The sequence below is a fragment of the Solea senegalensis genome, linkage group LG6, assembly GCF_019176455.1.
Source record: "Solea senegalensis isolate Sse05_10M linkage group LG6, IFAPA_SoseM_1, whole genome shotgun sequence".
Taxonomy (NCBI): domain Eukaryota; kingdom Metazoa; phylum Chordata; class Actinopteri; order Pleuronectiformes; family Soleidae; genus Solea; species Solea senegalensis.
This window is the reverse complement of record NC_058026.1, coordinates 6955338-6967517: the sequence shown is the minus strand read 5'-3', so window position 1 is coordinate 6967517 and position 12180 is coordinate 6955338. Positions and strand designations below refer to the sequence as shown.

At 41.9% G+C, this 12180-nt stretch overlaps 1 protein-coding gene across 1 annotated transcript; it reads left to right on the top strand.

Annotated features, from left to right (window-relative positions):
* Nucleotides 1–400: 400 nt before the first annotated feature.
* On the top strand, nt 401–9827 carry ift27 (intraflagellar transport 27 homolog (Chlamydomonas)). Its single transcript, XM_044028466.1, has 7 exons — nt 401–568; nt 1465–1544; nt 7083–7142; nt 7443–7502; nt 7669–7786; nt 8668–8777; nt 8964–9827. Exons 1-7 carry the CDS (start codon nt 535–537, stop codon nt 9066–9068), a joined length of 567 nt encoding a protein of 188 aa, XP_043884401.1. The 5' UTR covers nt 401–534; the 3' UTR covers nt 9069–9827.
* Nucleotides 9828–12180: the final 2353 nt, after the last annotated feature.

Genomic DNA, 12180 nt, shown 5'->3' with positions numbered 1-12180 from the left:
AAAAGCCACAAAACAACGTTAAAACGCCACAAAAATGTCATTAAAACGTGGGACTTGAGCAGCTTTTGAGATGCTAAGAGAAGAAATTCCGCCCTCTGGTGGCATCACCAGGTTGAACCCTCAGTATTGTAATTTACCACTTGGTTCGGTTTATTATTATTTAATACGCCTCACAAAACTGCGTGAAGGTTGTATATTTTGTGAGCTGCCGTTCAAATTTGAATTCTACCTGTTGTTATCCAATAATTTCCACAGGCTAAACCATTCAGACGGTGCCTGTCAGACAAACTGCAGGAGAAAAAAACCCTGCGGAAGCACTCTGCTTACGTCATGTCTAACAGCCAATGGCAGTCCAGCTCCGCGCTATACGTCCGCACTGATTGGCCCAATGAAACGCCTCTGCGGCTGGTTGCTAGGAGACGCGAAGTGTCCGTGTTGCTGAGGTTCTGAAGAAGAAGCTTGTTTTGGAGCGTATTGAGCGTCATTATTGGAACATGCGAATTCACGTGTAGTGTGTGGAAGTTACCGGCTGTAATGGTGAAGCTGAGGGCGAGGTGTCTGCTCGTCGGTGAGATTTTTTTTCTGTTTAAATTGACTTCTCCCTTATGCCACTTGAGGCTAACAGTAGCAGGGGCTAAAGCTAACACTTCTGCTACTTCTGTACAGCTGTCGTGACAACTTCATATTAGTTTACTTACGTACTTACGTATCGCGAGATTTCATAATACTCCTTACATTATACTGCTGTATGTGCTGGCTCTTTGTAGCTTTGTTTCACACCAAACTAATGCTTGTAAATAACGCTGGTGGTAACAGATTATTTATTTTTAACAACGTTCTACCACTATCACTACTTGAAGTGATAATGTAAAGAAATGAAGTGATCACTCTGTAAAGAAAAATATATTATAATATATTACAAAATATTACAAGTGATTAGATTGACTGTGACATCAATAATCTGACTTCATGTATTTATTGACCTTATTTAAAATTAGTCATTTTTCAGATTATGAAGGTTCCATACATGTTGCAGAGCATCATCTAATCATGTTTACATTGTTGCATATTCTGACTCTTTATGGTCCTATAATCAAGAAATTCAAGAAAAGAAAAAAGTAATTATTATCGTATATTAATCATATACAATAAATATTGTGGTACAACCTCAGCTGACAAAAAGTGAAAGTCGTAGAAACCAGTTTATTTGTGGTTTTAGATTTATTTATTTTTTTAAATAGACTGAACAACAGCAAACAACGACAAACATCATTTATTTATTGTGTGTCAGTGAGTTTGCACAGTGCATAAACACTTTTTATATCACTTTTATATTTATATTGGTATAAGTCTGAATTTGGAATATTGCTGCTAGTGTAAATGTCATATCAAGCACAGTATGAGTATGGAATTGTCTCTTCCTGTTTTTATATTTTTGTTAATTGTGCGTGTGTGTGTGTGTAGGAGATGCTGCAGTGGGGAAAAGTGCTCTCTCTCATGTGTTCCACAGTGACGGCACTCTCTTCCAGAAGAACTACAGCATGGTGAGACGGAGCACATTAACACTCTGGTGTAATGCAGGGACATGCAATCCCAAATACACTGATGTGTATGCGGAACAGCCAGTATACAATTGTACAACTCCTTGTAATAAAACCGTCCAGAGTCACATCACACGATCATAACAGAGTCAGAGTAAAACACCTGGTTGTGAAATTCAGTTGCAGAGAGTAGCCACAGGCTTATACAGTATTTGTACATTCAGGTGGGAGTAACTGAGGACTGGGATTTAAGGGGCAACTCCTGAAGCTTAAGTCTGGCTCACGGCCTGCCTGGAATACATAGCAGCATGTTGGGAAAACCTTGATGAACTTGCTGTGCAGCATTTATCCAGTATCCAGTAGCTGATCATCCACAGCAACACGTAAATCAGCAAAATATGCTGCCTCACTTTGCACATTTCTACCCACTTAGTATTCAGTATTTCAATTACAGCAGACCCCCAGAGAACTCCAAGCACTCAGGAGCTTTAGCAGGTTATATATACTGTATCTTTACGAATAACGCAGTGCTTTAAAGTAGTCCTGGATCAAGGTATCACAATTTTGAAATGAAAACAATAATTGTAATAGAATTAGGTAGCCATTAAAACAAATGATGTAATTTAAAGCAGCACTGTGTAACTTTTGGTGGTTGTTGACATTGTTATTCTGCCTCTGTTCTGTCTTATATCACATGTATTGTTTATTTTGTATGCTGTGTTTTTCATCTGAAAACAGGCTCTGTCAAGCAATAATATCAGACCTGATTAAGGGAGCGTTTGTGTGTATACAGCTGTAGTGCAGGGGTGGGCGGGTGCAAGAAGCACCAGCAAACAGTGCTTTTTGATCGGTAGAAATGTCTGAAATTGTCCAACCTGTTTTCCGTCACCTGCGCTTTACGAGCAAAATGTCGCCATTGTCTGTCTTGATGTTGAACAAATCACTTCCTGGGCAGCCCATAGCCAAGTGGAAAGAGAACCTGGCTCGTGACTGAAAGGTTGCTGGTTTGAGTCCTTGCCAGGTGTGTCCAATTGTAAACTGGACATCCAGTGTACTCCTTGTGTTGGTCCTAAGCCCGGAGGGTTGTGTCAGGAAGGGCATGTGGAGAGGGAGAAGCCAAAAGACATTAAAAAATAAGTAGAAATTACAAACTACAGCTTTAAAATAATCTTCCCGAGGTCATGACTTTTAGTTTATTCAAGATTTTAAGTATGCATTAGCTGTTAATCATCACCGATATCAGCCGCTGAATGTCACGATCGTGCAGCGCAGTTCCTGCGGGGACTTCCTTGCAAGTCTTCTCAAGGACCCGCAGAGGTCTCGTAAATCTACCACAGGAATCACCGAAGTGCAAAACAGCAGAACGTACCAATTAATGCTGATGCAGAGGAGGCTAATCTGCATTATTTATGCTAATCTGCATTAGGGAGGGAACCGTGTCATTAACCTGACTCTATGATGTATAGGCTTGTGGCCTATTGTCAGTGGGCGGGGATACACTTGCTGACTGTACGCATGCACACGCGAGTGAATGCATTCATTTGTGAGGATCAATATATGGACTCGAGCAGCTTGTTTGTTTGTTACATGTACTCCGTTTACTATAAAGCCTTGCAGCTGGTTAGAGTACAGCACCGGCTGCGGTGAGTACATTGCTGGACAGGAGCCAAGTGTGTGTGTCCGTGAGTGTGTGTGTGTGTGTGTGTGTGTGTGTGTGTGTGTGTGTGTGTGTGTGTGTGTGTGTTTGTTGTCCTGCTCCCGCTGTGTCAGCAGTATTGGGGCTTCTGAGGTGACAGCAATGTCGATAATTAATACAGCAGGATTCTGGAAAGCCACCAGAACAGGTACTTAACAAGTGCACCGCGCCGGTGCTCAGTTTCCACACACTGTCTAAACCCCACACTCATGTGTTTGGGATGATGTGCGTGTCTGTTCACGTCGGGACCTCTGGAGTATTCGCACGATGCTGGGAAAGCACTGCATTTTTAATCTGCATGGGCTTTATTTATGTGCGCTCTCTGTACTGGAGCCAACTCTCAAAACATATGCTACTACGTAAGCGTAAGAAAATGTTCAAACATTTAAATAGTGCTGTGAGATTAATGTTATTATTAACAACAGGAAAATGGCAAAGCGATGAAAGTGAGTGTGGAGGCCTGTGCACCTGTAGATCATGGCTCTGTGTCCACCAGACACTGCTTTATTAACTGACTGCACTGAAAGGGAAGCTCATTGGAAAGTGCTGGTCATGGTCTCTGCTGTTGCTAGGCAACCGTTAACACACCTACTTGCAGCTTGCTTCATATTAGCCAAAATATTCCTCCTTTATAGCTCAGTTGACTCACAAGTAAGTCGCTGTCTTCTCCAAATGTAACATTTCACACGTATGATAGTTTACTTGATACTATTTTAAATTTATTCTACTTTGGTTTTTTTTATTTGTCTTTTAACCTACTTTCTAAAGCAGGTAGACTATTTCTGTCTCTCCAACCTTTTTTCCACCAATGTTTTTTTTTATTATTGCTGTCTTGAAGCTTCTTTGCCATCTTGTTTTCTTTTTTAAAAAAAAAACAAAAGAGAGCTTATTTGTTTATTATAGTTTAGTATTTATTTTTTATCGCACTGATCTGAATTGCCCCATCTTCAAAATGGTGTCAAAATGATCACCACGTTGTAATGTTTATTCAACACTGCTGATTGAATGTGGTGATTTGATTTGCACACCACCTGACTTTTTTTTTGGGAAGTTTGCCCTCTGCTGGCCGTTCAAGAGAATACAAGTTAAAGGCACTTTAGCATTGGCTTCATTTTGCAAACCTGTGCCCATTACTTAGGTTTATCTATGGCCGATTCCAATGCTGATCTTTAGAAAGCCGATATATTTTTTATATTAAGAAATGATAATCAATATTGTTTAACTTAAATTTTACAATCTTCATTTTGCGGTCAAGAAAAAAATGGTCAAAATCTAAAAAAAGTATTTACTTTGTAGATTGTAGATTTATTAGGTGTCCTAGAACACAAGTGTGTGATCTGTAATGCATTCCCAATTAAATGATTAAATGTTTCTGATTATTATTATTATTATTATTATTATGGTTTGGTTTGGTGTTGTACAGTATGGTCTAGAATGGTGTAAGCTGTGCCGGATGGCTGTGCACCCAAAGCTATTATATTATTGTGAAGTAGCCTTTAATAGAGCACACTTTGACACTTGTAAATTATAAATATTGTAAATATTGGATCAATCAGGCTGAATTTCAGTTTGATCCCACAGGTGGAAACGGCAAACGGCTGCGTCAAAGAAAGACGCACCGTGAAGAGTTACAGTCTTTGTGCAGCGACGCCCGTCGCTCCTGATGTTCTTCAACTTTTGATTTTGAAGGCTCTGGCGGAGGCTGTCGGCTATTCCGCTCACGTTCTCCTTTGAAAATGTCAGACGGCCCGTTAGCAATATTCCAAGCTTATTTGTAACTAATAGGCCCTCATTGACATTCCAGCGAGAGGCTTCCTATGCATCACACCAGCTCATTAGGCTGCTCCTGAGCGAGACCAACGCAGCATCCACGTGTTTGTGTGCATGCGACTAAATCCTTGTTTGTGAAGTGCTTGCTGAAGTGTGTGTGTTTAAAATTCATAGAGGCAGTTGGTGTGTTCTCAAGGTTTTCGTCTCTGGCATTTGACATGCTCACTTTAGTGTGAGCTCGGGAGATCAGATCAATTTAGAGTTTGCTGCTGATGCGAAGAATCCTCCTCCCCCCCCCGCCCGCCTCTTCAAGGTCACCACTGATCTTGTACCAGTGGGTGCACGGTGGCTAAAGGCAGCAGACTGCAACCGTCCCGTCCACTTAGGACGTCTTAGGATCTTATACTTTGTGGAGAAGGTGCATCTGTGACAAGGCCAGATTTAAGCTGTCCTCCTTGCACTCTCCTGCCTGACGTCTATCTCCTCTGTTTACCCTTTACTAACAACCCGGCTAAACTTGCTGCAGCCTCAGATAAACGCTCTTGCACGAATGGCCATTGTTATTTGACTTCCAGCATGGACTGTTATAGAAAGAATGGATGTCTTCTCCAGGCCAATGTTAGTGTCTGAAATCCGTATTCTCGAGAAGGACCACCAGGGGGCGACTTGGCGATCAAGTGAGCATCCATCGGATATCGCTCCAATATCAGCCAATATCGGACTGCCACTTAAATCTCCGATATGAGTGCTCCGATACAACAGTCCATTCCTCTCCAGTACTTCTATCTAGCAGTGCCCGTTGTGATCACGAAGCCGCACAGCGAGCACGAGTTAGCATTAGCTCATCCTGAGGCAAGCTGCTAAAACAACATTATTTCATAAACCAGCGCCACCTGTCGACTTTCAACAGCCTCTGTTTGGGGCAGCCTGTACCCCAGCCGAAAAGGGCTGGGGTACCCCTGAGCAAGGTACCCATCCCCCCAATGCTCCCCGGGCGCCACTCAGTGTGGCAGCCCACTGCTCCTAATTCTAGGATGGGTCAAAATGCAGAGGAATACTTTCCCTAAGGGGATTAATAAAAACTAACTTTAACTTTAATTATACCCCAAAAACCAACCATGCCAAGAGCTTTGTGTGTTTTAAATGTGTCCTGATGCTCCACACACGGAGCTCAGTACGTCTACGGGGCCGGTCCGCGGACTCCGTGTTATCCTGCATAAGTCACTCACCCTGTGTGGGTTGGGCTAATTGAAAATAGTGAAAACAAGGGCGGGTGTTCTCTGAAGACACGCTGTTACCTGTGAAACATGGGTGCTCTGAAAACACCCCCATTAGCACTTGGTACTTTCCACCTGATTAAATTAACTATAGACAGTATGAAATTATCATGGCAAAAAATCTAATATTCTTATGTTGAAGGTTAAAATTGATGTAACCATTGCTTAATAATAAATGGTTGAGTTTTTCTCATACCTACTGTCATTGCTCAACGAAATTTAAAGTGTCCACATTCAGTGCCGGTATGGAAAAACACGTATAAAAGTAAGAAAAGTAAAAATAAATAAAATGTAAGAGAAATGTAAAAATAAAAGGTAAAAATAAAAATAAAATGTAGCAAAAAAATACAAATACAATAATGTGATCTTCTATGCTGTGAGAATGAAATTGACTTACTGTTTAAGTATCAAGCCTATTCTAACATGCCACATACAAAATATGTATGTTTCGTGCTGATATCGTATCGGATCAATATCGGTATCATCCAATACTCAAGGCTGCAATATGGGTATCATATTGGAAGTGAAACATTTGTATCCGGACATCCCTAGTTAATGCTCTCACTAGTTTCGGATCTTCGTCAATAGAGCAGGATGTTCACTTTGTAGACGGACGTCCCATTAGGAGCAGGTCGTAAAAAAAAGAGTACCAGGTACTATCGCTAATGGAAACTGAGGCGAGGCGACTAGCGCTAGTGGAAACACGCCGTCAGACTGCCCCCCTTTCCACCTCAAATTCTTTATTTCTCGCCATCAGTGTACCCGAAATCATAACATCCTTTTGTCTTTGTTTGGCAGACGACTGGAGTGGAGCTGCTGTTGAAATGTGTGAACATCCCAGAGACCAACGACAGCGTGGTGAGTCCACGTTGCCATGTTGAATGTAGGATAAATGATCCTGAACGTCTGCGGGTGCTTTATTAAGCAACCAACCGTGGTGTACGATTTACTGAATCTACAAGAGCTGGAGGTGAGAAATGGACATTGACGCTCAGTGTGGAAGAAGTCTTCACATTTAATACTGTTAGTGTCTGTGCAGTATTGTATGAGGAGCATTCCTGGTGTTCTCTAAAGAAAGTTTTAAACCAGTAACTGGACCAAATCTCCATGTGTGACACCGCTTCTCTTCCCCCGTCTCTCGTCCCCTTTTCCCCTCAGGAGCTCTACATCATTGACTCTGCAGGGAAGGAGACATTAGTGGAGGCCTGCGAGAAAATGGTGAGACTTTCTCCATTTGCATGAAACGAGTGAATTTCCACCGTCCAGGGCTCCGTCCTCGCACATTTTAAAGCGCAAACGCAGGGGATTTGCTGATGTAATAGGAAGTTTTGTCAAGAGAAGTTAAAAAAGTGTGTCCCTCTTCCGTCTCTGTTCCCGTCCACAGTGGGGCGAGCCGTCGCTGCTGTGCCTGGTTTTCGACCTGACCAGTGAGCAGTCATTTGCCAACTGCAGCCGCTGGATGGAGCGAGTCCGTGCCCACTCCCGGGGTCTCCACGTTCCAGGTAAAACACCGTCAAGGTCAGAGAAGGTTCAGGAGGATGGAACTAAAGATTATTTTCTTGGTAAATCAGTTGTTTGGTCCAGAAAATGTCGTGTTTTTGTCTTTTTTGATATGGAGGAGCAAAGAAAAGTAGAAAAAACATTTAGGAATTTGAAATATCATTTTATTTTTTTTCAGATTTCTATTTAAACTAAACACAAACCAATAGATACATTTATCAAATTGTCACTGGATCGGATATTGAACACATAAAAATGTAAAATCCAGATGCAATCCTATATATCTGAGCTGAAAACAGTTACTCGATTATTAATCAATTACTAAATGAATCGAATTTTGATCATTGATTAATCGGTCTGAAGCTTTTTTCGTGATTAAAACGAGATTTCTGAATATTTCCTGGTTTCTTTGCTCCAGATAACAAAGAAATCATGAAAAATTTGGTTTTGTGGACAAAACAAGAACATTCGAGAACATCATTTCCAGATTTGACGCACACTGATCACCATTCTTTTAAACGTTTTCTGGATAGAAAATAATCGACACATTCATCGATTATGAAAGCTCTAATCACAGGCTTCACTGCGCGCACACACACACTGTAGAAATGTCAATAAAAATCAGCAGCAGCGTTTAAGCTGAGTCATGTGGTGGGCAGTTTGCTTCCTTCTTTATGTTACACAGTTGGACAATTGTGTCTTTCTTGAAATAGCTTGACAATGACTCAGCACAAATGTGTTGCTAACAGCTTCATAGTTTAAAAAGTCTAAAATAACAGTACGGGACTGATATCAGCATGAGTAGATACTGGAGTTTGTGGGAAAGTGCGAGCTTGCCATCCCTAATTTTAAATGTGCACTGCCATCTTAACGTGTGTTTCAGGCGTCCTGGTGGGCAACAAGTCCGACCTGTCCCCCAGAAGAGAAGTAGAAGCATCCGTGGCCCAGGAATGGGCCCAGAGCCAGGGGCTGGAGTATCACGAGACGTCAGCTGTGAGTTCAGTTCAATGCAGACGTCACACTGTCCCCAATCCGGGGACAGTGTCCCTTGAAAAGGGCAATATTTGTGACATAAATACAAAATAATGCTCCTTTTTTCTTTGGTTTGTTTACGAGAACAAATGAGCGACACCGCACGGCATTAATCATTCATGTGTGTCCCTGTTTGTCTTCTCGCAGAGGGAGATGGAGAACTGCGACGCGCCGCTCCTCAGTTTAGCACGAGCCTTCCAGTCTCTGTATCGTGAACGTCAGGAGGCAATACAGAACCTGAGTCCGGGCTGAACCTCTGCTCACACACACACACACACACACACACTGCTTTATTTACCAATAGGATAGGCACAGTGTTTATTGAAGAATCATTTCTGATGGTTGAAGTGAGGTTGTATGAGGAGCCGTGTGCATATGAACAGACTTCGCTGGTTTGGTGCTATCATGTGTAGAAAATGCGACGGACAGTGAGGAGACGATATTATTGTCTTCCTTTTAAACAGTCGGTTCATTGTTGACGATACATTATTACGTCTCCAGTGCAGGTCCTCTGGTGTTCCCTGTGGACCTCTGAGTAAAATACCACCTAGTTCTAGGTTTGAATTCTGTTGCCTTTTTAAACATCACACAATGTCGTCTGCAAGAAGAAGTCAAAATCGTGATTGTGAACTAACCACTGATTTTTAACCACTAGAATCCGCTCCTGAAACAATATTATTGATGCCTCTTGGTGGAAAATGGCATCTTGACGACGGTGCGGGGGAGTGACTGGTTTACAAACTTGCGCCGGGAATCAGACGACATGAATTCGGGCCAATTTTCAAGCGATTTGGTCGCGACCTGACAACCTGACAACGAACGGGTGCAGTCTTTTCTTTTTTTGTGTCTGAACACAAGACCGCGAGCTTCACCCACAAAGCTTCGGTGACTCAACAACCTCACTTCACAAGAATATAACTTCTGTAAGGTTTATGGATGATAAATGTAAGACTGTACTTCCTGGGACAGACTCGATATTTTTGAAATAAAGCTGTTTTTCCTTGACAGTCAGCGCTTTGGTTGTCTTTTTCTTTATCTGCTCAACCCTGTGACTTTGACAGGTCTGGTGACTCCAGGTCAGTGTGAACCTCCTCTGCTTCTTCCCCTCCTCTGATGTCACCTCTGAGTAAGGTTTTAAGAATCCCAGCCATTTCTTGTCTCCTCCTCTTTTTTTTTTTTTTTTATCTCAATGTGACTTTGATCTCGACCTCATCTCATCGCCTACTTTCCTCTCTCTCGCTCCGCCCTTTTCCCGCCTGCCTTTACTTTCCCCCTCTCGCCTTTTGTTAGCTTCTCCAAGGTATATCGCTTTTAAAAAAAAAAACGTGTCCTCCCCGCCTTGTTTCTCCTCTCTCCCTCGTCTTCCTCCCCCAGCTGCGTCGCCCTCACATCACTTCAGCTGCGCCCCTGGTGCAGCGGGAACAAGCAGTAATCACCATTTTTTTTATCAGCGGTCTCCCATTCAAACCAGGTCAAAGCTGCTGCTGCTGCTGCTGCTGCTGCTGCTGCTGCTGCTGCTGCTGCTGCTGCTGCTGCTGCTGCTGCTGCTGCTGCTGCTGCTGCTGGCATTCAGCTGAGAGCGACGTTGGCTCAAGTCAGACACAATGGGGCTTTGATCTCATTAAAAGCATCACATTCAAAGTGACTGCGTTCATGTTATCTGAGGACAGCACATGACAAAGAAACTTATTCAGGAAACTTTTTTTCCCTCCATGTAAATCCTAATGAGAATCTCTATTTAACAACTTGTAACTGTTATCGCGGCGGTGTTTTTCTCTACTCCTTGAGTGGGTGATCATAATTATAGCAATTAAGATCTCTGTTGTTCCTGTTCTTTTCTGTCCGTATTGTTATTATCTTTGTAGTGTGTGTGTGTGTGTGTGTGTGTGTGTGTTGTCCCCCCGGCATAAGGAAACAGAATCCAAAATAATAACAGCATTGTCTGTCACATTGGTGCGCTGTGCGTACCAGTATGTAGATTTTACATCTGCTCCCTTTATTTGTCCCTGACAATGTGCATGTAAATGTGTGTAATGAACGTGTCGTCGTTAAATATATCGGTTTCCTTTTAGCCTGACTGTGACGTCAGTGAACGGCCATTTTGAAGCTGAGAGTTTTGTATTTTTTTTTTTTTTTCAAAAAAATACCCCGCTCATTCAGCAGTTTGCCCCTGTGCTACTGCTGTATACACACAAACGCTCCCTCAGTCTGGTCCATCAGATGTGGAATGCATTATACAACCTAATATCTGCTGCTTTAGTGATGTGAAAATGTGATTTTATTGATATTTAAGGACCCGTGTGTATGATTTAGTAGCATCGAGAGTTCATGTTTCTTTAACTAAAAACCCTTTGCAGACATGTGGAAGAGGACTCACTGGAAGCATTTACTTATGCATCATCCACTGAAATCCCAATTTTAATTTGATTCCTAATCATTATTAAACTCTATTTGTTTCTTAATCAATTCAGTTTGGGATATTTCGCTTACAACAATCATTTGGCTTGGTTATAAAAGAGATTCTCGTCCATGTTTTCAGGGTTCAGGAAAGAAACACACATATTATAAGATCTGTCTCGAGATTTGAGATTTTATGAATTGCTGTCACATCATTCACATTTGACAGTTTTAATCAGAAAATCCAGGTAGCTCTAATGAAAATAGATGAGTGTTCGTGTTATGGCTCGTCAGATCACAAATGCACACATGGAGATGTGACACAAGGTGTGGAAAATGACTCTGAGCAGCACTACTCTATGCTTTCCATTCGTCTGAAATGGAGGATCCAGCCTCGGGAATATCACTTAATAACACCACAGGATCGAGAGAGTGTGTGGGCAGCTGCTTATTGCTTTCCACAGATTTTGAAACTGGCGATATCTGATATCGCAAAAAAAAAAAATACAGATCAGCCGAGTCTATTTCAGAGGCTCTCTGACATGCTCAGTCATTGGCACTGCCGCACACACACACAATTCTTCAGTGTTATTCATTGGTTTACAATCTTCTATTCACCCAGCATCATTTAGCAACCTGGTATAACACATACTTTACACTGTATCACACGACACATCCCAAAATCAAGATTTAAAGGACATCTAAAGACAATTGTTAAAGTTTTACCACAATTTGATGCTGTTTTTAAGTTTCTACAGACTTTATTGACATGTGTTTTATATGTGTATTTTCCCTCTTCCCTCACCCCTACATGTGTTTCCTTAATGTTTTGCCTGGTAAAATAAATCTAAAATGAAAAAATCATTTTTAATGATCAGTATTCTTGACATGTCTCCTTCTCCTCCTCCTCCTCCTCCCTTGGTGCAGACCTGTAGCACCGACAACTGCTGTTCATCTTTCAGCCACA